General features: G+C 39.7%; 1 protein-coding gene across 1 annotated transcript in view; it reads left to right on the top strand.

The window, feature by feature from the left end:
* The window catches only part of elp4 (elongator acetyltransferase complex subunit 4), a 192,165-nt gene extending 171,115 nt beyond the window's left edge, over positions 1 to 21,050 (top strand). The window contains exon 10 of the mRNA XM_052029377.1: positions 20,845 to 21,050. Coding sequence (XP_051885337.1) covers positions 20,845 to 20,976 — 132 coding nt within the window. The 3' untranslated portion in view covers positions 20,977 to 21,050. The remainder of the gene's footprint in view (positions 1 to 20,844) is intronic.
* The last annotated feature ends 3,388 nt before the right edge of the window (positions 21,051 to 24,438 follow it).

Genomic DNA, 24,438 nt, shown 5'->3' on the forward strand with positions numbered 1-24,438 from the left:
GGCCTTTGCCAAGACTGGAAAATTTTAGCAATGAGAATTCTTTGGAATGAGCAATTCTTTGGAACAATGAAGGCTGAGGGGAGACCTAATGAGATGCAGAAAATTCAAAGGGGCCTAGACAGAGTATCAAAGGACCAATTTACCTTGGCAGAGGGGTCAAAAAACCAGAGCATTGACTTAAAGTAATTGGTAGAAGGATTAAAGGGGAGGTGAGGAGTACCTTTTTCACCCTGAGGGTAGTGGGGGTCTGGAACTTGCAATCTGAAAGGATGGCAGAGGTTGAAACTGTCATCCCATTTGAAAAGTACCTGGATTGTCTACCTGCAGAGACCATGATCTATTGATCTACATATCTAGCTCTTAATGGTGGGATTAAGATCAATAGCTCTTTATTGACAGGTACAGACACAGACATGATGGGCCAAATGGCTATCTCCTGATCATTAATTTTCTATGATTCCATAATATTGTTTGTAATATGGGAGATAGCTGCCCAGATCTGAATACTTAATAAAAATTATTGAAGTGAGGTCATGTTCATTTTGTATTTCCTTATGATATGAAGAAAGGCCATTCAGCCCATCAAGTCTATTCCTGCATCCAGAGCAATCCTGTCAATCCGATTCCCCCACTTATTTCCCTGAAAATTATTCTCTCTCATGTGGGCATCAGCTCCACCCTAATTTTGCCTTCATGCACTTCCATCAGGGTTATTTTACAATAGCCAATTACCTGACCAACCATATTTAGGATGTTGGTGCAAACCAGAACCCCACCCCCATGGGGAAATAACATGCAGAACATTGAAACTCCACACAGGCAGCACCAGAAGTCAGGATAGAACCTGCGCTGCTGTATTTGAGGCAGTAGCACTACCTACTGCACCATTGTGCCATCCATTTGCACCAATTTGCCCTAGACTAAAGACCTGGTACCACTTTGGTTAAACACCCAAAGTTTCTCTCCACCTGAATCAACGTGCTCATGCGAGTGACTTTAAGTAATCAATGAAGCATTGGCCAATTCCATTCAAGTATCTAATTTAGTTAGCTGGTTGAAATCCTCTACCCCTGATTGTGAGTGAATAGTATATTTTCCCCTCAACTTCCCAGGATAATATTGTTTCTCATTCAGCACCAACCAAATGTTATTATAAAGTCCTCTGCATCAGTGTGACCACAAAGACTTGCACATATGAAATTACTGGTCTTATTGTCAAGGGGGTTGGTTTGGTGAGACACTTGCGGTCATATTGTTGAGTACTGGAGAAGTAGAAGAGTGTAGCTCCATTTTCAAATAAAACATTACAATTTTAATCACAGTGATGAAATGCAACGAAAAGAACTGGACAAGAGGCATAACATTTCGGTAAATGTTCTGGCTGGTAATCATCATGTTAGATAATAGAATACAGAAACTAGGGTTCCCTCTCTTTACCTTCAGTGCTCTAGTTTCATCTCCTTCCAGGGGCACTAAACCTATTCCATGAGGCTACTGTCCTGTCTGATTCATTACACGGACATCGGCTCTCAATCCTTCCCCTCCCTCGGGGAATCAAGATATGAGTTTTCTTGTTCTCAGCTTGGTAAGAATAACCACCACACAGTTCTTGTGGAAGCTAACTTCTGTCCCCACACTGACATGCACCACCATGTCATGCAGTCTACCATTTTGCTAAATGGGGATAGACTTAGAATGTGTTGTACAGCTGAAAGCTAGCATCAATGAAGTGCTGTGGACCATCAGCAGAAGGCAGTCCACTAAAATCTATAACGTCAGTGTCAACGTATCCCTCATTCTACCATTGCCATCAAGTCAGGGAACCAAGTTGAGATCTTTGAGCAGTGTAACTCAGTAACTAAAACATTTGGTCCCAGACTGTCAAAGTTGCAACACAGGACAACACTGGTGCTGAATAACAAAAACTGGTGCTAAATAACAAAAACTATGTGTAATAGATAGGGATGAGCTACAAACATCTGATCATTTCAAAGCTCCACAGGTAGAATCCCACAAAGTGGTCCGACCACATCCAGTCATCAATAGACTGAGCAAGTAAATAATCAACATGGAGGAAAAAGCTTCAAGGCCATCATCACTGTGGTGAAGCCCAACATGAGAGTGCCAAGGATGAGGGTGAAATATTTGCAACTATTTTCAGTAAGAAATCCAGAACAGATGTTACATCACATCTCCAATGTCCAGCCCTCACACAAGATAGCCTTTAACTAATTTGATTGGCTCTACGTGATATCAAGAAACTGGTAACAGCACTGGATGCAGCATGGGTTGTAATTATATTTAGATGGGCACTGTCTTATATGTAAATATAATTTGCTTTATGCCATTTAATCAACTGTACCCTTTACTTCTGTTTAAGAAAGAAGTGAGTCTTTACCTCCACTAACTCTGTTATTATTTGACAAACATTTCTTGGAAACACCACAAATGAGCAGGAAAATTTGTTCACGGTGATGGTTCAGCATGACACTGGTGCAAGTCAGTGGTGCGCTCGTTTACACAAGGAGAGCACAGGACTTTTACACCAAAAAGAAAACCCTGATTACACCACTGCAGAATAAGGAACAAAAACTTCAACATGTCCTTGATTCATTAACACCCATGTAAGGATTACCAAGTCAATACAACTATTAAAGAGATTATAGAAGATAATAATGGTCTTTATAAAATAGTGTCAGATCAGTTATGGCCTGTAAGTTTTAATTTCCTGTTGACACCATTAATGATGTAATGTAAGGGGTTGCATTGATCAATATCATAGGAAATGTAAGTAGTACACTGTTGATGTTATTTTGACTCCGCACCTCTTTAGCACCTGGTCTAAATAAAGAAAATCATGCATGAATACACTAGTTCACCATCTTTATTTCTGACAATTGTATGGTGTTCAAATTGCATCCTTTATGAGCCATGTCAAAACTGACAAATCCCATTTTATATGGAGCCTCTTGCAAGACAAATGGCTTTTTTGATCAACTTAACCCATATCTGAACTTACAGAGGAAACAACAGTATTCTGCTTCATTGTTGCCAACCACATCTCTTCTCTGTTCTTTTTGACAAGATTAACATGGAGTTAGGTGTGCAGTGATCAGTACACATTTGAGTAAATAAACTCACATCTGCCCGTGCTTCCATTTTGCTGCGTCAAAGTATTTTTATGACTGAGTTTATCCTCATAAATGTGCAGCATTTTCACTGAATGTACAATATAATAATGCAGGGGAAAAGATTAAATAGATTGAGCTGTGGTTTCTATTTAGTAGGATAGAATTGATGCTGGATGTTAATTTTATTAACCTTGGAGTAACCTGGTTTGCGGGCTGCCCCCAGCACATTCTCAGACTGTGTTAGTTGTTAACACAAAAAAGATGCATTTCACTGTGTGTTTTGATGTACATGAACTAATAAGTATTGTTATTATTATTATTTATAATCTCCGCAGTTATTGAGTTTACAGCCTAGCAATCCAAATTTGCAATCGTAACTTCCAGCCAAGTTGATGTTTTGAAAGTATTTACTGGAGAGGTAATGCCATGACTTGCACTTGCATTGTATTCTCACTTTTTAGACTGGAAATGGGAATTGAAAGCAGAGAGGCATGGTCAATGGGTCATCATAAACACTGGCTCTAATGATATATCTCATTAACCAATTAAATCTAAGGAAACATTAACAGTTTTAATAATGCAGACGACATGAAAATTAGTGAAGTCGTAAGTAGCAAAGAAGGTGATCCAAGTAGGACATAGATCAGCTGGAAAGTTGGACAGAGCAGTGGCAGATAGATTTTAATCCAAACAATTGTGAGGTAATGCACTTTGAGAAGTCAAATTCTGGTTGGACATGTGGAGTAAGTGGTAGGGACCTTAGAAACGTTAATGTACAGAGAGATCTTGGAGTGCAACTCTACAGCTCCCTGAAAGTGACAACACAGATAGTATTGGTATTGGTTTATTATTGTCACTTGTACCGAGGTACAGTGAAAAACTTGTCTTACAAACCGATCGTACAGGTCAATTCATTACACAGTGCAGTTACATTGAATCAGTACAGAGTCCATTGATGTAGTACAGGTAAAAACAATAACAGTACAGAGTAAAGTGTCACAGCTACAGAGAAAGTGCAGTGCAATAAGGTGCAAGGTCACAACAAGGTAGATTGTGAGGTCATAGTCCATCTCATTGTATAAGGGAACCGTTCAATAGTCTTATCACAGTGAGGTAGAAGTCTGGTGGTGCGTGCCCTCAGGCTCCTGTATCTTCTACACAATGGAAGAGGAGAGAAGAGAGAATGTCCCGGGTGGGTGGGGTCTTTGATTATGCTGGCTGCTTCACCAAGACAGTGAAATACGCTGGGCTGTGTCCACAACTCTCTGCAGTTTCTTGCGGTCCTGGGCAGAGCAGTTGCCGTGCCAAGCTGTGATACATCCAGATAGGATGCTTTCGATGGATAGGGTAGTGAAAAAAGCATTTGGCATTCTTGTCTTCATAGGCCAAGGCATTAGATATAAGAGTTAAGAGGTTGTGTTGCAGCTGTACAAAACATTGGTTAGATCGCACTTGGAGTACTGTGTACAGTTCTAGTCACCAGACTGCAGGAAGGATCTAGTAGCAATAAGAGATTTGCCAGGATGTTGCCTGGAATGGAGGGCTATGGAGAGATTGGATTGGCTGGGTTTATTCTCACTGGAACGTCAGAGGCTGAGTGGTGACTTTATAGAGGTTTATAAAAGTATGAGGGAAATAGATAGGATAGATAGCAAAAATGTCTTTCCCATGGCAGGGGAATCTAGAACTAGAGGCACAGGTTTGAGATAAGAGGGGAGAAATTTAAAGGAGATCTGAGGGATAAGTTTTTCCCGCACAGAGGGTGGGGAATATCTGGAACGAGCTGCCAAAGGAGGCGGTGGAGACAGATAAAACTACAACATTTGAAAGGCATTTGGACAGTTATAGGAAGAGCATAGAGGAATATGAGCCTAACGGGACAAATGGAATTAGCCTCGATAGGTATCATGGTTGGCACGGAAAGGTGGATCAAGAGGGCTTATTGCTGTGCTTTGCGGTTCTATGAAACAACAACCTAGAGAAGAAATTCATAGAATTGTTCAAAAAGGAGGAGGCCATTCAGTCATTACCAATCAAAAATGGAACCAAGTTACTCCCCGTTCCTGGCTCTTCCTCCGTCCTTGTAGGTTTGGCTCTTCAAATGTTTAACCAGGTACCTTTTGAATGTGTTGAGGATTTCTGCTTCCATCACCCATTCAAGCAGAGAGTTCCAGACCCCACTAGTTTTTAGGTAAAAGAAAGTTCCTTAACTCCACTCTAATCCTCCTATGACTCTGTAGTATTGCAATTTGTGCTGCCTTCTGGCCATAATTGCTGACTTTTTAATCCACTAATGGGTACATGGGTGCCCACTGGATGTGGTGGGCTGAAGGGTCTTTTTCCATTGTTTACCATTGTTTTTCCAGTTATTTCTGGGCTGTTAAAGTTATCAATGTTACCTGAATTTCCTTACAGTCTCAAATCAATATCTCTTATGCTACACCTTTTGAATAACAGATGAAGAGTTCAGAGCTTGTACGTTAGTTTGATGCAATTGCTTGCTACTGAAGATTTAAATTCTTCAAGCAGCGAGTTAACTGTTTGGTAATGTATGAAGCAAAATAATATATTATTTTTCCTTTAGTTTAAATTAAAATAAGTAACGCTTTGTATTTAAATGGAAGAGATTTATTGCCAAGCTTGATTTTTATTTTTCAAGTTAAGGTGCTTGTGCGATTTTATAATTTATTTTCTAAATGTGCTCTTAGTTGTGGATTATGTACATGAAGTGTTAATGCAACAGTGCTGTGTAAACATGATAAAAATCCTATCTGCTCACACTTCCCTGCCTTGCTAAAGTTCAGTTTGCCAGCAAGAAGCTTGGGAATCTTACTGTAGACATCCTGTCAAAAAATGTGGGGCTTCAGCATTTCAGTCCAACCTATTAAAACTGAAAGCACCATTTATATGCATTTTCTGCAGTGTTTTACACTGCCTTACTGTCTTCATGTTACCTCTGGGTAAAATCCAGCTCTGCTGAAAACATTTAAATTAGACAGACTGCTAAAGGGCTGTTTGGGATTTTTTTTTATTCACATATCTCTGAAACTCAAACATAGTCTGATGTCCTTTGACCTGCACAACAGAGTTTGGCTATGTACCTTTGGGCTGCTGACCTCCCAAACAGGTGAGTGACAACCAGGAACCAGTGACTTTTTTTTTCATTCATGATTGCATAATGTATTAATTTTTATTTTTTGTAACTGCAATGGAACGAGCGGGTTCTTGATAGCTAATTGTATGTGTAATCAGTGCATTAGGTTTTAAGTATGATGGACCAAGTTCTCCATCAAACATTTCTAAATTGAGACCAATGAAGCACTTAGCAAATTGTTCACATCCATATGATGAACTTAGACTTTTTGTTTGTATTATTGTTTTTCTGCTTTTAAATTGTTCTCCAGTCTCATAACTGTAAATGCTCATCAAAAATTCCCTGTACTGATAAATTATAGTTCTTATTAATATAAAAGATAAGCTAGCTGTGTTTCTGTGTAACTAAACATATAGAAACAATGGAAAAATAAATGCAGCACATTGCAGTTATGCTTAGAGATAATCTTACTTCTCTTTGTTGACTGCGTGTATTAAAGACAAGGTTTGACCCCCTTTCTGCCCAATTGGTGTACCTCAGCATTTTCAAATTGAAGTGGTAGTCTTCTTCTCGAGTAATTGTTTATTGCTTTTGCCAGTGACTGAGATATCTCTAAAATGGAACGGTTGTCTGCATGGACAAACATAATACAGTATCTGTAAGCTGAGGTAGCAAACTGTTCAGCTTTTCTCTGACATATTCAAGATCAGACAGTGTACTGTGACCTTAGTAGGTTTTTTTATATGTGGCCCCAAAGGCTCTGGCTCTCTGATCTCATTGCCTGAAGTGAAGTTTCACTGTTGCTTGTGGAGTTGAATACTTCCTGCCAATATTGAGTTTTCTTCTAAGATGTTATTCAGAGCATGCCATAGTACTTATTACTTGCAGCAAAATAATTCATTATACTTTCTAAGAAATTTATTGCCAAGAAGATTGAAATCTCAATCATGGATACATAAAAAGAGGCTACAGTTGTGGTAATTTTGATTCTCCCATAATATCTTTAGTTCTTAATAACCCAAATAATCACCTTTGCCTTCAGCATTTCATGGAAAAGTTGAACATGTGGAAATATCTGGACACAAGAACATTGTACAAGACTGAGGTGTATGATTCCAACTTGACAGTTTAATTGCACCAGTTACAACTAAATGTTCATCTTATAAATTCCTGGGATTTTGTGATCTAAATGGATATATGAAGCAGACATTTGAGAGGATGTAGATAATTGATGACCATATGATTTGATGTAACTCAAAGTGATGCAAGATTGTTTTAATATCTCATTCCAAGGAAAAACCTAGATGCATCTTTCTTGTGATTTCACCATTTCTTTCTTTTATCTTTTGTTGCTGCTGCCTCCTCACTGTGAATACAAGAACTTCTCATTTTCAACAAGAAGTATTTGAATACTCAACCAACTATTCTTCTATGAAACTCTCATCTGAGAATGTGTGTAATAAATGAGTAGAACGGCTTGTGGAAGTTATTTAGTCATAAAGTGATAGAGTCATAGGGAGATGCAGCACAGAACAAGCCCTTTGGCTCACCAAGTCCTTTGGCTCACCAAGTCCACACCGAACATCACCACCCCTTTACACTAATCCTTCATTTCTATCAATGTCGTCAGATTCTACCACTCACCTGCACACTAGGGGCAATATATGGTGGTCAATTAACCTTCCAACCTGCATATCTTTGGGATATGGGAGGAAACTGGAGCTCCCGGGGAAAACCCATGTGATCACAGGGAAAATATGCAAACTCTACAGCTAGTACCCAATGTCAAGATTGAACCTGGGTCTCTGGCACTGAGGCAGTGGCTCTGCTAGCTACACCACTGTGCCACCTAACTCATTCCAACTTTAAAAAGTTTTAGTGCATGTAATAGGATGAAGTGGCTTTTGGCCAGTTGGATTGGGCAGACACCCCATGCAGTTTTGTTGCTCCTCCCCCATCCTTAAGCAATTGTTTAGGTAAAAGTCAGGTCAGTCGCTGTTCAGAGCACTGAAGCAGAAAGTGTGGTCACTCAGCTCAAGATTTAGACTCGTTCCTTCACTGCAGTTTCATAAGTCCCTCCACCTAGAGGAAAAAAACTCAGACACTACCTTATGCAACGCCAGCAGATGTTCCCTCCCTTCTTCCCATTTTATTTCAATCTACAAGAAACATAAGGATGAAAAACTTAATGCAGTTATTACCACAGTGCATAAGCCTGCAATTACCCTCTGATTTTGGGAGATCACTAAGGCAAGGGACATTTTGTTTTTAAAAAGATGTTAACATTCTTGGCTTGGTTCTTAATTAACAAATTAACTCCTGCTAGAGTCTAATATATAAGCAGTTTACAAGATCTCATTGTCATGAAAGCTATAGGAGAAAGAGGCCTGCAACCTATAGAAGCTGGATTCAGCTGGGTCGTAATATTGTTATAATCTCTGGATACCAAACTTTTTAAAGGATACAAAAAAAATTGCAAATGACAGTAAAAGGACATACACACAAGCATTTCCATATTTTTAATTTAATATGTGCCATAAACTGACTAGGTGAAATATGTATTTTTTATGTATATTTATATAAGGGAAAACACTCCATTTATATAGAGCCTTTCAATACCACAATATGTTCCAAAGCAATTTACAGCCAATGAACTGATTTTGAAGTATGATCACTCTTGCAGTGTTGAAAACAAAGCAAAATTATACACAGCAAGCTCAGACAAAACAGCAGAATGAGGGATAGATATTGGCCTGGTCACCAGGGTTAGCTTCCCTGTTGTAACTCAAAAAAAACTGCAGACACTCAAAATCTGAAACATTAGCTCTGTTTTTCTTCCCACAGATGTGGCCTGACCTGCTGAGTTTTTCCAGTGTTTTCTGTTTCTATTACATTAACTCCCCTATTCTTGCAGCATTGCTTGTCACCAGTCTACCTTGAGATTTGGTCTATTGTACACCCATTGGTTAAGACTATGGCTTGTGTACCACTGTAAAGCAGTTAGAAGATGAAGACAAATTTCTACAAGAAGATAAATTTGAGAATGATGCTCATGGTTTCTCTCAATTGACAGTCAAGAGCTTCTGCAAGGCCACAGAAGGCCATGTGTGGTGGTTGATGCTGCTGCCTGCATTCCTCTTTGCTGCCTGTGTTTCTCTTGGCATTGTTGTGCATTGAAGATATGCTCATTGTGCCTCCAAATGGACAGGGTCCATCTGTATGGCACCTACATCATCCCAAGTTGTTTTACAGCAGATTAAGTACTTCTGCAGTACAGTCACTATTGGAAATGTGTAGTGCAGCAAACAAGTCTGCACACAGCAAGCTCCCACAAATAGTTACATTTTTGTATAGTTAGCTGGGCAATAATTATTAGGCAGTAAATTGGAGATATCTCCTCTGCTTTTCTTTATCCATTTGAGAGGACAGATGGGGCCTTTGTTTAAGGGCTCATTCAAAACGCAGTACATTCAGCAGTACTGCAAAACCTGGGTGCTGCATTGAAATGTCTGTTTAGATTTTTGTGTTCATCTTGGGAGTATTTAACGTTCAGGCTCAAAGCCAAGAATTGGTGAACATCACCAATAGTCTGCCCTGGTCCAACCACGTAGACGCCATGGCCAAGAAAATTCACCAGCAGCTCTACTTCCTCAGGAGGCTAAAGAAATTTGGCATGTCCCCTTTTGACATTCACCAATTTTTATCAATGCACCATAGAAAGCATCCTATCCAGATGCATCACGACTTGGTATGGCAACTGCTCTGCCTGTGACCACAAGAAACTGCAGAGAATTGTGGACACTGTTCAGCACATCATGGAAACCAGCCTCCCCTCCATGGACTCTGTCTACACTTCTTGCTGCCTCAGTAAAGCAGCCAACATAATCAAAGGCCCCACCCAACCCAGACATTCTCTCTTCTCTCCCCTCCCGTAAGGCAGAAGATACAAAGGCCTGAAAGCATATACCACCAGGCTCAAGGACAGCTTCTATCCCACTGTTATGAGACTATTGAACGGTCCTCTAGTAAGATAAGATGCACTCTTGACCTCACAATCTATCTCATTATGGCCTTGCACCTTATTGTCTGTCTGCACTGCACTTTCTCTGGAACTGTAACACTTTATTCTGCATTCTGTTATTGTTTTCTCTTGTAGTACCTCAGTGCACTGTTGTAATGAAAGGATAACATACAAAACAAGTTTTCACCTCAGTACATGTGACAATAATAAATTAATTTAATTCCAATTCAATGCTACCAAATGAGCTAAAGCTGGCATATTTCCTTCACAAGGTTATCTATCTCAGCTGAAGTTATACTGATAATCCAATATGTACAACTTTGTGTAACTGGATAACACAGAGTCAAAGCAGCATGTTTATTCTAAATAAATTCTTGTTAATGTTACAGGCTTTGTAGTTGTACCTACGCAGAATGATATATGTCCAGAAATAATGCAGAACATGACAATTGGAAAGAATGGTCCCAATGAGTAACACTGAATTTTGGAGCTACTTAAGATCATTCATCACTTCATTCTCTTATAATTTGAAATGTATCAGGAACAATCCTACTTCAGCTTTTCTTTAGTGAGTACTTACAGAAAAAATGTTAAACATGTAACCTGAAGCAAGAGAGCATTGACGTTGTTGAAGGGTTACAAGTTCAGGTATTACGCTTGACTGATTTTCTAAATAAACCAAGATGCTGCTAGCCTTTACATTTTAGTCAGGTTCTAGAATTCAAGCAATTTCTGGAGAACAGTATTTCACAATGCAGAATTGTAGCAGGTGTTATAATTCGTCATCTGGTTTACATATTCTGTTGCACAACTTTGTAATTTTCCAGAGGGCGATTCATAGGCAGGACCACCCAGTCTCCAGTTTTGCACCTAAGGGGCTAAGATGTGGCACAAATCATACACACTAAGCGTGAACTGTGTTAGGGAATCATAGAGCAAAGTAACAGGCCCTTCGGCCCACTGTGTCCCTGCTGGCCATCAAGTACCTTGTCTATATTAATCCTATTTCCTGCCACTCAGCCTGTATTTTTCTATACTTTGGCATTTCAAGTGCTCATCTAAATACTACTTAAGTGCTGTGAGAGAACCTGCCTCCACCACCCTGTGTTCTAGATTTAAGCCACCCTCGAGGTGTGTAAAAAAAATTCTTCCTCAAATCCCCTCTGAATCTCCTACGCTCTTGTTAAAGCTTTGTCGTTTGTTTACAGACACCTCTGTTAAGGGGAATAGTTTCTCTGTATTCACCTTATCTATGTCCCTCATAGTTAAATGAATCTCAATCAGGAGTCCTGTCAGCCATCTCTGTTCCAAGGAAAACAATCCCAGTTTATCCAAGCTCTCCTCATCACTGAAACGCTCCATTCCAGGTAACGGCCTGATGAATGCCCTCTGCACTCTCTCCACTGCAATCATATCCTTCATATAGTGTGGCAAGTAGAACTGGACACAGTACTCCAGCTATGGCCTAACTAATATTTTATGTAGTTGAATCATAACTTCCTTCCTCTTGTACTCTGTGCCTCAATTAATGAAGGCAAGAATCCCATATGCCTTCTTAATCATGTTATTTACCTATGCTGCTGCCTTTAGAAACCCTTAAACATATACACCAAGATCGCTGTGTTCCTTCGTACTCCCTAGCATCTAAACATTCATTGTGTGTTTCTAAGTCTTCTTAGTCCTAAAATGCGACACCTCCATTTTCAGGATTAAATGCCATCTGCCTTTGCTCTGCTAATCTTACCAACTGAGCAATATCATTCTGTAGGTGAAGACTACCGTACTCACAGTCAACAACAGGTCCAAATTTCATGTTATCTGTGAGCATACAAATTATACCTCCTGCACTCATCTCCAAATGGTTAATGTTATAAAGCGCAAGGGTCCCAGCACCGAACTCTGCAATATACAACTGGTACCAGCCTTCCAATTGCAAAAACAACCTTCTATCATCAGCACGTCATCTGCTGCCTCCTATCAAAAGACCATTTTGGGATCTAATTTATCAAATTCCCATAGATCCCGTGAGATCTTATCTTTCAGATCAGTTTCCCAAGTAGGACCTTGTCAGAGCCTTTGTTAGACTCTTTCAACTTCATTATCCTCATCGACACAATCAGTTACTCTATGAAAAATTCAGTGAAATCAGACGCAATCTCCCCATAACAAAGCCATGCTGACTATTCTTGATTCATCCCTACCTCTCCAAGTGCAGTTTAATCCTGTCCCTGTGTTATATCTTTAAATAAGAAACACTTCGCTGGAAGTGTTATATTTGTTTATTTTTTCATGTGTGCTAATTGTTCCCAGTATTTCAAGTATTTTCTACTTGCTACACACAATTGTAAAATTTGTAAATCTTCATGGTTTTTGAAGTTGGTAAGGCACTACTTATGCTTTAGGATTGGTCATAGCAAGCAGGTTTTTGTTTAAACCTTCTTTTCCAAGTGAATTAGGACTACTTACCATTTGTGATGGCACTAAACTATCACAAGCAAGGGCACATAATATCCAAAGTGATAATTTCCTGGTTGTAACCAGGAACAGCATAATCATAATACAAAATAAAATCGGAAGAGGTAATCAAAAAGCCTCTAAAGCACTTGTATTTCTCCATGACACTGAGAACCAATTCTGTACCAACTGAGCAGAGTTCCACTTTTAACTCTAATTTGGCCAGTGACTGATGCTGAAATGGCTGATGACGGGGATAAATTATGGAATGTTACACCCCTGAAGAAAACCCTTTGGTCCCCTCGAGTGTGTGCCAGCTCCTTGTGAAGCAATCCCAACAGTCTCATTTCCTTTTTCTTGACCCACAGCCCTTCAAGTGATTCGTTCTCAAGTACCTCCCCTTTTGAAATCCCTGGTCAATTGTTTCCACCTCCCTTACAAGCAGAGAATAACACATCATCATGATTCCCTGCATAAAAAGTCTTTTTCTCTTGTCCCTCTGGTATCCTCTGTGCAGAATTATGAATTGGTGCCCCTAGCCCTTGAAGCGTTCGCTAATATGAATAGCTTTGCTCTGATTACTCTATCCAATTATGATCTTATTACCTCTATCAAATCTACTTTGCTACAAGGAGAATGGTGCCAACTTTTCCAGTCTCACCTTACAGCTGAAATCACTGGAACCAATCCAGTGAATCTTTTCTGCACCTCTCCAGGACCTACACATCTGTCCAGAAATGTGGTGTGCAGAATAGGACAGGATATTCCAGTTATGGCCTAACTGCTGACTTATATAGGTTCAACATAACTCTGTGCTTTTGTAGTTTCTATATTATAAATTCCAGGATCCCATATGGTTTACTAACCATGAGCTCAACATGTCCTTCCACTTGCAGACATTCATGCACTTGTTCAACCAGATCTTTGCACACCGTTTAGGACTGTGTCATTTAGTCTGTGATTACAGATTTCCACCATAACCTCTTATTTTAAGCTGACTATTTGGAGCCATGAGCAACTGTCCAGGCAGGATATCCCAGTCTGATTTTTCTCCCCCCTTCAGGAAGCTGCACCCAATAGGTACCTTCCTCACGTGGCCAAGGTTGAGTCCCACGGATCAGATGCACAGCTGATCCAAGAGTCAGTCACTGGTATCTCAAGTACTTTATTGCAAATGTGCAGGTGGAAATTGAGAGCCTTGTTTCATCTTGAGCTTTGGCAACAGAAAGTTTTTATAAAGACACACACGAGCCACAGTGAACTGAATTGCGATTTGAACAAATAAGCTGACCAACTGCAATACTGGATTTTGGTTTGCTGCATATTAGAAATTGTTATGTTGTGGGTATTATGTCACAACCGTTAGCTGATATTGAGACATGGTGATGAAATTGATAGGTTTGTGATGTGTGAAGTCCTGTCACACCAAGAAAGTCAAGTAATATATTTTGGCTTATGCCTCGAGGCTGAGAGTCAAGTGATTTTGAAGATATCCACTTGTCAAGTAGCTGTCCTCCTGTTTTTTGTAAACAGAAAATGCTTGGAATTCAGACAATAAGGACATGGCTCTGCTTTTATTGAGCTTTAGATAAAAATCAATGTTCAGGGACTAGCATTCCTCCATTTGTGTTGCTTAGAGGAAGCTCAGAAAGATGAAGTAAACTCATTGGATTCCCCCCACTAATTACAGACCTGTTCAGGCTTTGGGATGAGAGTGATGTGGCATAATTGTCTACCAGTGCCAGAGGGTTCAAACCCGATCAAGTCAACAAATAGTTCTTGATGCTTGTAATACCCTTTATTATTGCATTCAGCTGTTAATAAACTTGTTCCTGGCAGAAATTATGAATCAATTATAAAGTGCACTCTGTGCAAAAGTGGAAGAACAAGGTAACAGACATTGCCTTGGCTGTTTTGGTTTCTTCTCAGTAATGTATAAAAGCTTTATACTCAAGTAGATACCTGTTGATCCTGCATGAAGCCAAGTCGTACCATATTTTTCACATCTGTCTGGATGCAAAGGCAATTAATTTATGTATAGGTAACTAATTTATGCATAGGTGTACTTACTGAAAATATTTAATACCAGTGAAACATTAAAACAGAACTGGCCTGTAGCATTGCTGAATTTTGAAATCTAGAAGCTGCTCCATTTATGTCATTATTGTCTTTCCAGTAAAGCATAATTTTTAATTAGATGTTTGATGCTATATTCACTATGTAAATATACAGATCTGCTGTTTTCTGGAAGCCGTATAAACCAAGCATCCCTTGATGAAATACTGGTTATGGAAGGTCTATCACAAACAAAATTGTTATGGCAGCACTTTGAATTGTTCTATAAATATCACAAAAGGAATTTTGGCTCAGCTGCACTTAAAGCTCTATGTCATAGCAATTGATACACTGATCTTTATTGTAAAAATCATTTAAAAAAGAAACAAAGTTGATGTAGTGAGGGACAGGGGGAAACCATATTGCCACAACAGCTCATTTATGAGCACTCGTGTCTCAGTGTGTGAAGATTGTGAGTACAAACCTCCTCCAGCTACTGAATACACGATAGCTGGTTGACTGCTTGATACATTATCTCAGAGAGTGCGAGCCATTCGGATGACACATTAAAGCAAAAACCCCATCTGCTAGTCCATCTCATTCTGGTATACAATTAGCTCCCAATCACGTCACCAAAACCTGATTAACTGGTCATCAATTTCTGGTCTGTTTATCGGGTTCTGGTTTGTGACCACCATTTGTCCAAAAAACTGTTCATTAAAAGAATTAATTGATGGAGAGCATGTTTTGCTGTTTCCCAGTAAACGTAGAATCAGAGATTGAAGTAGCACAACCCATTGTACCTACGTCAGTTGATTGGTAGAGTATTCAAATAATGCTAGGCACAGATGCTTTTCTCCTGTATCCTTGTGAAGCTTGAGTCCCTTCAATGACTTATTCAAATCCATTTTGAAGGGTACCAGTAGATTCAGATACACCAGGGTGCAAGTGACAATAATAAACCAATACCAACCAATACCAAATACTATTCTGTTGTTCTGCACTCATCGCTGTATTTATTATTGCCAAAGTGCAAAGATTGTAGTGCAATCTGAAGTAGTGCAAAAAGAAAATCTAAAGTGACAATAACAGAATTAGTAGCAGAGGGAGAGTTAAGATTCCAAAAACGTGGCAACACCACCAGCAAGGGGATATGAAAGAGGTGATTGGTTCACGAATCTGATAGCAGTGGGGAAGAAGCTGTTCTTAAGTCAGATTGTCTGGGCTTTCAAGCTCCTGTATCTTCTCCCAGAAGGTAGAAGAGGGAAAAGGGAATGGCCCTGGTGGCAGGCATCCTTGATGATACCTGAAACCAGAAACTGAGAAGGTACAAGAGTTCTGCCAAGATGAATGTGATCAAGTTCTGCATCCTATTTCAACAAACCTTTGAATAAATACTGCTTTCCCTGTTAGATTTTGCACATATTTAAGACAGCATTTGTTTAGTTAACTATTTACAGGGAATAAACTAGAAATTTTATAGATCTATGAGTTGTATTTACATATTGGAAAAGGTGGTAGAATTTGAACAAGACGTCAATCTAGGTAGATGAACAAACCTTACATAGTCAGAGGTTATATCTTCATATACTTTAGAACATACACAATGCATATTTGCATATTTTCTTCGTTCCCCAGAAATCATCCACACATATAGCCACGTGGTAAGAGTGAAGGAAGCAGGGACACAGCCCCCTCTTAATAATATCCCAGAAATAGAAATAGATAGTGTGAGGTTATGGATGAGTGCATACTTGTTAACTCCATTACCTTAAGGGAAAGCCTGAACGCTTGGCACCGTTCAGATGCATGTGCTTTTACATGTATACTAGCAACACGATAGATTGATCTTAGAGTATGTTAAGATGTTGGCACAATATCATGGGCCGAAGGACCTGTACTGTGCTGTAATGTTCTATATTAACACACCTCTCCCAAATTGTAGTGGTGAACAAGCAGATCACCAGTGCTCACATTTGAAAGCAAAAATGGAACATGTATAACCAGTTCAAGAGGGCCTGAAACTGCTTAAGGGGTAAATGGGTGGGGTCTGACGACCTCAGATCCGTGACAACCCACTGAATTTAAGCATATTACTAAGCGGAGAAAAAGAAACTGACTCAAGCAAACTTCACATTCTAATGCAATTTTGTTTCTGTTCATGAGTCACATAATGACTAGATCAAGTAATTTCAGGATGCATGTTCTCCCTCCCCCTTCCATCTACAGATTACAGTCCAATTTTTCTAACATGCAAGTTTCAAATCATTCTTTTAGATACTTCAATCTTTCATACCTTTGTTTTCACATCTATAGAACTCCAGTTTAACTTAGCAAATAAATCCTCTTCACTTTAAAGGAGTATCCTGGAAGGATGTTCTATAGTGGTCTGTAAATCAAGTCATTAATAAGATGTAATGGAGTTATGAAACTCTGCATAAGTTATAATCAGCACCTTTGTAATCAACTCCTGTGGTATTAATAAATGGAAGTTAACACTATGTTTCTAATATAAGCATTTGCTTATGATATTTGTGCTCGGTGTATATGACAGGGTTAGTATCACTCCATTTGATTGAAGTTTTTTGATAATGGCTCCATACATTGCCATAGGATGCATTACCTATATTAGAGGCACTGCATAAATGTAGGTTGCTATTGTTGATCTAGCTGCACACCACAGCAAAGATTTTTAAAATGTTATGTATGTTTTGTAATTTATTCTCATGAAGTAGACATCACTGGCATATGCAGTTGCCCCTGAGAAGCTCATGATGAGACCCTTCTTGAAATACTGCAAACCATGTGGCAAAGGTTGCCACAATGCAATTGGATAGGGAGTTCCAGGATTTATATCCAGTGATTAAGGAGTAATGGCAATAAATGTCCAAGTCAGAAGACATTCGTGGGCACTCCCATGTTCCTGCTGCCCTTATTATTCCAGGCAGCAGAGGCTATGGCGTTGGAAGGCACTGTCAAAGAAGTTCCGCGACCTACTGCAGTACATTCACTGCACTGGTGGTGGAGAGAATGAATGTTTATTGTGGAGGATGGGATGCGGGTCCAGTAGAGACTGTTTCGGATGCTGTCGGGCTTCTTGAGCTTTGTTGAAGCTTCACTTCAAAAGTACTCCATCACACAACTGACATGCTATCGGTGGTAGAAAGGCTTTGGGTGGGTCATATCCTTCAGATAGTTCCACCCTAATTTGCTCTTGTAGCCATAGTATTTATGTGGCTGGTCCAGTTAAGTTTCTAAGTATTAGTGGTCTCCACTGTGTTGATGATGAGGGACACAGCCATGGTAATACTGTTGAATGTCAAAGGGTGATGGTTAGACTAAGTAAGAGGGAAAATGTTGGAACCTATTATTGAGAAAATGGCAAGAAGACATTTAAAAATAATGATAGGATTGAGCAGAGCGTGAATTTATGGAAGGTGAATCATTTTTGTCACATTTTTAGGTAAGTAAAAATCGATAAGGGTGAACCGGATGACGTGGCATACTTAGACTTCCTTGAACATTTTCAGTAAGATGCCAAAGAGATGATTCAACAAAATTAGAGCATGTGGCATTGAGGTGATACACTGATGTAGATTGTGGATTGGTTAACAGAGTCAAAATAAAGGGAAAATGTTCAGGTTAGGAGGCTGTGACTATGTAGGGGGTCTAGGTAGACTATGTAAGTGATTAGTGCTGGCAAAAGGGGACAAGTGACCTGCTCCTCTTACTTCTGTTTCTGATGTACCCAGACTTTATCCTGTTGGAGATGTTCATTGTGTGGTTGTGTGTGGTCCAAATGTTACTTGCCAGTTGTCAGCCTAGGCAATATCCTGCAAATGAATTGCTTCATTATCTAAAGAATTTAGAATGACCTGAACACTAATCATGGGCCAGCATCTGATCCTTTGATGGAGAGAAAGACTTTAAAGAAGTTGCTAAAGATGATTGGGCTATGGGCACAAACAGGAAGCAATTAAGGAGTAATGGTCCAAGGTCTGTGACAACCATGACCATGTTCCTTTGTGCTAAACAATGACCTATTTATTCAGCAGCAGTCTGATTGATTATAATAATTCATTATTGATTATCTTCTCAGAAAGTGGTAAGAGTCTATCTCTTGTTTAATTTCTTTTCTCAGTTTGCGAGATTTGAAAAATTTCAAAAATGTAAATAAAAGAAAATGCTGAAAATACCCAGCAGGTCAGACAGCATCTGTGGAGTTAAAGTCTCAGTTCACTGACCTTTCTTAAGAAATAGTGACGTTCACAGAGGAAACATTTTAAGTTACAAAGAGGGAAGAAGATTTGGTGGAGAGAGTGGAAACCAAGAGAGTCTCAATGACACAAATGGTGGTGGTGCCAGCTGAGAAATAAATGAGATGGTGTTCCTCAGGCTTCTTTGGAACAGTGAAGGAGGCCACAGACAATGAGGAGAGAGTGAGGAACTAAAGCTGAAGGTCACTTTTTCAGGCTGAATGGAGTTGTTCAAAAAAGTCGTCACCCAAACTGCATTTAGTTCCTCCAGTGTAGAAGAGACAACATTGTAAGCACCAAATGCAGTACAAGGAGTCATAGATGGTGTGGTCCCTTAAGAGTCTTGAGGAGTTTCGTTGGGAGAGGGGGATGTGGGGTGGTGGTGGGAGAAGATGCAGCAGTGGCATCATGCTGAAGATAGCAGAAATTATATACTTTGAATGTGAAGGCTAGTGGAATGAGTAATGAATACAAGTGCTCGGTGGAAGGAGGGGGGATAAGAGCAGAAGTGCTGGAAATGGAATAGACTTAGTTGAAAACCTTGTGAACTATGAGGGAGAGGAAAAAGAAGACACATTGGTAGCCGTATAGTGGAAGGTGCTATCATCACTACCACATGTCTGAATCAGATTTATTATCACTGACATATGACATGAAATTTGTTGTTTTGCAGCAGCAGTACAGTGCAAAGACATAAAAGTCTATAAATTACAAAAATAAATAAATAGGAATAATGAGGTAGTGTTCATGGGCTCATAGATTGTTCAGAAATCTGATGGCGGAGGGGAAGAATCTGTTACTGAAACGTTAAGTGTGGGATTTCAGGCTCCTGTAGCTTCTTCGTGATGCTAGTAACGAGAAGAGGGCATGTCCCGGATGGTAAGGGTCCTTAATGATGGACGCCACCTTCTTGAGGCACCGCCTCTTGAAGATGTCCTCAATGGTGGGGAGGGTTGTGCCCGTGACAGAGCTAGCTGAGTCTGCAACCCTCTGTAGCCTCTTGCGATCCTGTGCATTGGAGAGGCTATACCAGGCTCCATGTCCCCTCCCCTTAAATCATTGCCTATCACTTAACTCAGTTATTGACTGAGGTCTTTGTCATCTGCTACTCCTCTCTGGCAGGAATTACAGGGTCACGCAAGGGATTCAAATGACTGAATGTTAGAAATAAGCGATTTGAATTGCTGCATACTGCGTTATAGAGCATAAAGTTCTTGTGCTTGTTTTTGTGCATTGGGTTTAAAGTGTTTGTGCTACCATGATTGATTAATTTAGGGCCTACTAAGCAAAAAAAAATCTTTGCAGAAAATATTCTGCAGCTGTCTCTGTGACTCAGTTGACAGCAGACTCACCTCCTAAACTGAAGATTGCAAATCCACATCCCCTTCCAGTGGCTGGAACACATGATCTCAGCTGACACCAACTGTACAATAGGAGTGCCGCATTGTTAGATGGCCCCTTCTACTCTCAGATGAACGCAAACATTATTTGAAGAGAAGTATGGTTTGCCAGGAGTCACTCAACTAACTCTCATGAAGTTGTGGGAGCTTAATGTGTGCAAGTTGGCTGAACTATTTCCTGCATTAAAATGATGACTGCATTTCAAAAATACATTGGTTGTAAACATTGAAAGTTCAGTGTGGAACTGCAAGTCAGTTTTTATTACAAAGTGCCATTGCTTTTGTTGTTTGAAATCAACTTTCCTCGAAAGAAATGAAATGAAATACTTGTTGATTTTTCTCTGCAGTTTATATTTTTTTATTATTATGTCTTAATAATACCAGCCTTAACAGATTTTATATGGTCTTTTTCTTCCTTTCCTTCCTTTAACAGAGACTGCATTTGCCTCCAGACTTGTCAGACACAGTGAGCCGATCAAGCAAACAGGATGTGGCAGAATCAGCCAAACTGCTGAGCTCAGGATGTGGTGATGTAGCCAGAGGCAAGAAGCACCTGGATTTCTAGTGACTCTTGTTTAACCATTTCACTCTGCATTCTCATCATATGTAAAGTGTTATTAGGAATCATTGATGTATAAATAAAAGCAATAAATATTATTGTCTGTTTAATTAATAAGAACATCTCTTGCATTCGGGTTTGTAAGCCCACATTCGCAGTGATAATTTGACCATGTGAGGGATTTTATCAAATATAATTCCCTATTATTTACAAATGAATCAAAATTAGGCCATAAGATATTTATTTCTGGTCAGAGAACTGTAGGAAATTGCAAAGGAAGCTAGATTACATTTGTTGTATCATTTTATATCCAGGATTTCACACTACTCCATCTATGCATTTTGCAGAGACAACATTCTTACCTTTGCGCATGTAGCTATGTCACTCATTCTTTCCAAGGTAGATTCTGAGAGGCATGACTTTATTCCAATTTCTTGAGGAACTATTTAGAAATATTTGTTTATGACTAAATTAAAAAGAAATAAATGTGCAAAAAAACTCAATCCATTCCAAGCTTTGCACAGTGTGCAAACTTTCTGTCTAGAGACAGCATCTTCCAAACCCACCACCTTAGCAGCTAGAAGGACAAAGGCAGCTAAAGCACAGGGAACACCACCACCAGGAAGTTGCCCTCCCAGCCGCACACCATCCTGACTTTGAAATATATCGTTGTTCCTTCACAGTTGCTAGGTCAAAATCCTGGAACTCCCTAACAGCATTACGGGCACACCCACACCTCAAGGACTGCAGCGGTTCAAGACGGCAGCTCACTGCCACTTTCTCAAGGGCAACTAGGGCTGGGCAATTAAATGCTGGCTTAGCCCGCGAAGCCCACATCCCTTGAATAAATAGTAAAAGAAAAGAAAGCTCAAAAGGTTTAGAGGGATATGGGCCAAATGCAGGCAAATGGGACTAGTTTAGATGGGATCTTGGTGAGCATGGACCAGCTGGGTGGAAGGTCCTGTTTTCATGCTGTATTACTCTATGAATTCAAACAAAAACAACTTCCACTTTAGATGTAAGGGCTCAAGGTGTGATGGGGGAATATTATCATCCAAAATGTAACAACAAACCAGATTAAGGAAATGCTAGGACTGCTGACCAAAAGCTTGGTCAAAGAGGTAGGTTTTAAGAAGAGTTATGAAAGTAGGAGAGGCCAAGAGGTTGGAGGTGCAAATTATTGAGTTTAGCAGTCAGGCAGTGGGACTGTCTCATTAAAAACTGAGAATGTATGAACACAGGTTTGGGAAGTGCTGAGATTTCAGAGGATTGCAGGACTTTGGGAGGTGGCAGCCATAGGGAGGGGCAAGGCCATGGAAAAATATAGGAAATTAATATTTTTAAAACCTTAACAGCAAAAATATTTAAGAAGACCAAAATTGCAGATCCATTTTTGAAAGTGATGATCGTAGACAAACGATTGAAATTAATGATTTGTTAGCAAAAATGTCAGGGCAGAAAAAGGTATTGGTTAGATTTGGTGCTCATTCTATAACTGATAGAGCACACAGATTATCAACTCTTAAAACATGAATAGAAGTCGGTTTGGTACACAAAATAAGCGCTATCTGTTTAGTTTGGGATAGCAATGCAAATACTAAATGGCATTATCTTGTTTAATTGGTTGATTCTTTTTGTTGATTTGTTTAACTTCACCCTATGTAATGCTAAATGATAGACTTGTAAAGAGAAATCATTGAGGATGGGACTGGCAATTTAGGCATTAATTGTTAATCCTTAATTGCTTTGAACTGAGGAGATAGTTAAAAAGTCAACCACATTGGTAGGTCTGAAGGTACTTAAAGGCTAGATCAGAAACAGATGACAGATTTCTTTCAGTGAAGAACAATAATGGGTTTATACAACAATTTAGCAGTTCTGTGGTTATTAAGACTTTTTTTTTAATTCCAGATTTATTCAGTTAATTAAATTGTCTAACCTTGTGACTCTAGATCAGCGGTCTAGAACTCTCGCTGTTGATCCAGTATCTTAACTTCCATCCTACTATATTGAAAACAGTATCTGTCCATCAGGATGAGGATTAATAACAGATATTAGCAATTTTTTCTTGTCCCTTACGTTATACAATGTAATGTTGTTGAGCGACTAATTGAGAGAGCTGGATTGATAATGAAAATCAGTTCAAATCCTGCATTGTGGCTTGACAATTAGAATTTGTTGAGCTATTTCTTTTAGATGATGGTGCACAATGTGGATGTGTGTTAGGTTATCCACTTCAGAAGAATAAGCAGAAATACTGAGTATTTTTTAAATGGTGAGTGATTGGGAAATCCTGACATAGAGAAGAGACCAGGGTTCAAGGACTCTGGTGAGACATCATCTGGAGTATTGTGTCTTACCTATAAAAAAAGGTTATATTTATTCTAGAATACAATGAAGATTCAACACCTTATTTTGTGGGATAAAAACAAAAAATGCTGGAAACATTCAGCAGGTCAGCCAACATCTGTCGAAAGAGACTGCAGATGCTGGAATCTGGAGTCTAGTCCTCATGCAGGGTCTGGACCTGAAATATCGACAATTTCTTGCCTCCCACAGATGCTGCTCAACCTGCTGAGTCCCTCCAACGGTTTGTTTTTTGCTCTGTTGAGTTGTTTCCGGTCTGGGACCCTTCATCAGAACTGGGAAAGAGAGAAAACAAGTTAGTTTTAGGTGGAAGAGAAATTGGAGTTGGGGGTGGATAGAACAAATTGAATACCTCTGATAGAGTGTAGTGGTTAAGGAGCAGTTCAGATCAAATTAAGCTTCTTTGTGTAAGGCTTTGGGATATGCCCAACAGGCCAGTCTATACAAAGAAAAAGAACTGAACCAAAATTTTGACAGGCACTTGGCAGGCCAGCTCTGAAACAGACGGAAAGAGTCAGTTACCTCAAGTTGGCGAATTTGATATTGAGTCTTGCAGGCTACAACTTGCCCAGACGGAAGATAGGTTTTGTTCTTCAAGCTTCTGTTTGGCCTTATTGTAACAAAGCAGGAGACCACAGGTATGTAAAGGTCAAGAGTGGGGTTGGGATTGTGAGTTAAAGAGGCAGGCAAACAGAAGCTCAGAGTCACTCCTGTGATCTGAGCGCAGGTGTTCTGCAAAGCAATCACCCAATCTGCATTTGATTTCTCCATTGCTGATGAGGATACATTGTGACCACTAGATTGGTAGAGATGGAAAGACTGTTTGGGTCCCTATATGGTAGGAAGGGAAGTGGTGAAAGGTGTTGGACTTTCTGTGGTTGCATGATGGGGAATGGCAGGCAGGCGCAGAGGGATCAAACCCCTCAAAATACTGAAAAGGAGGGAAGGGGCAATGTGTCTGGTGGTCAAATCTTGTTGGAGCTGGTTCCTGGGATGGCGTGTCTGTCATAGGAGGAGAGAGAGAGTAGATCAGGCCCCTATTCCTTACAGTTTGGGAAAGTGATTGGTGACCTCATTGATACATGCAAAATTCTTAGAGGT

The sequence above is a fragment of the Pristis pectinata genome, chromosome 14 (assembly GCF_009764475.1).
Source record: "Pristis pectinata isolate sPriPec2 chromosome 14, sPriPec2.1.pri, whole genome shotgun sequence".
NCBI classification, from domain to species: Eukaryota; Metazoa; Chordata; class Chondrichthyes; order Rhinopristiformes; family Pristidae; genus Pristis; species Pristis pectinata.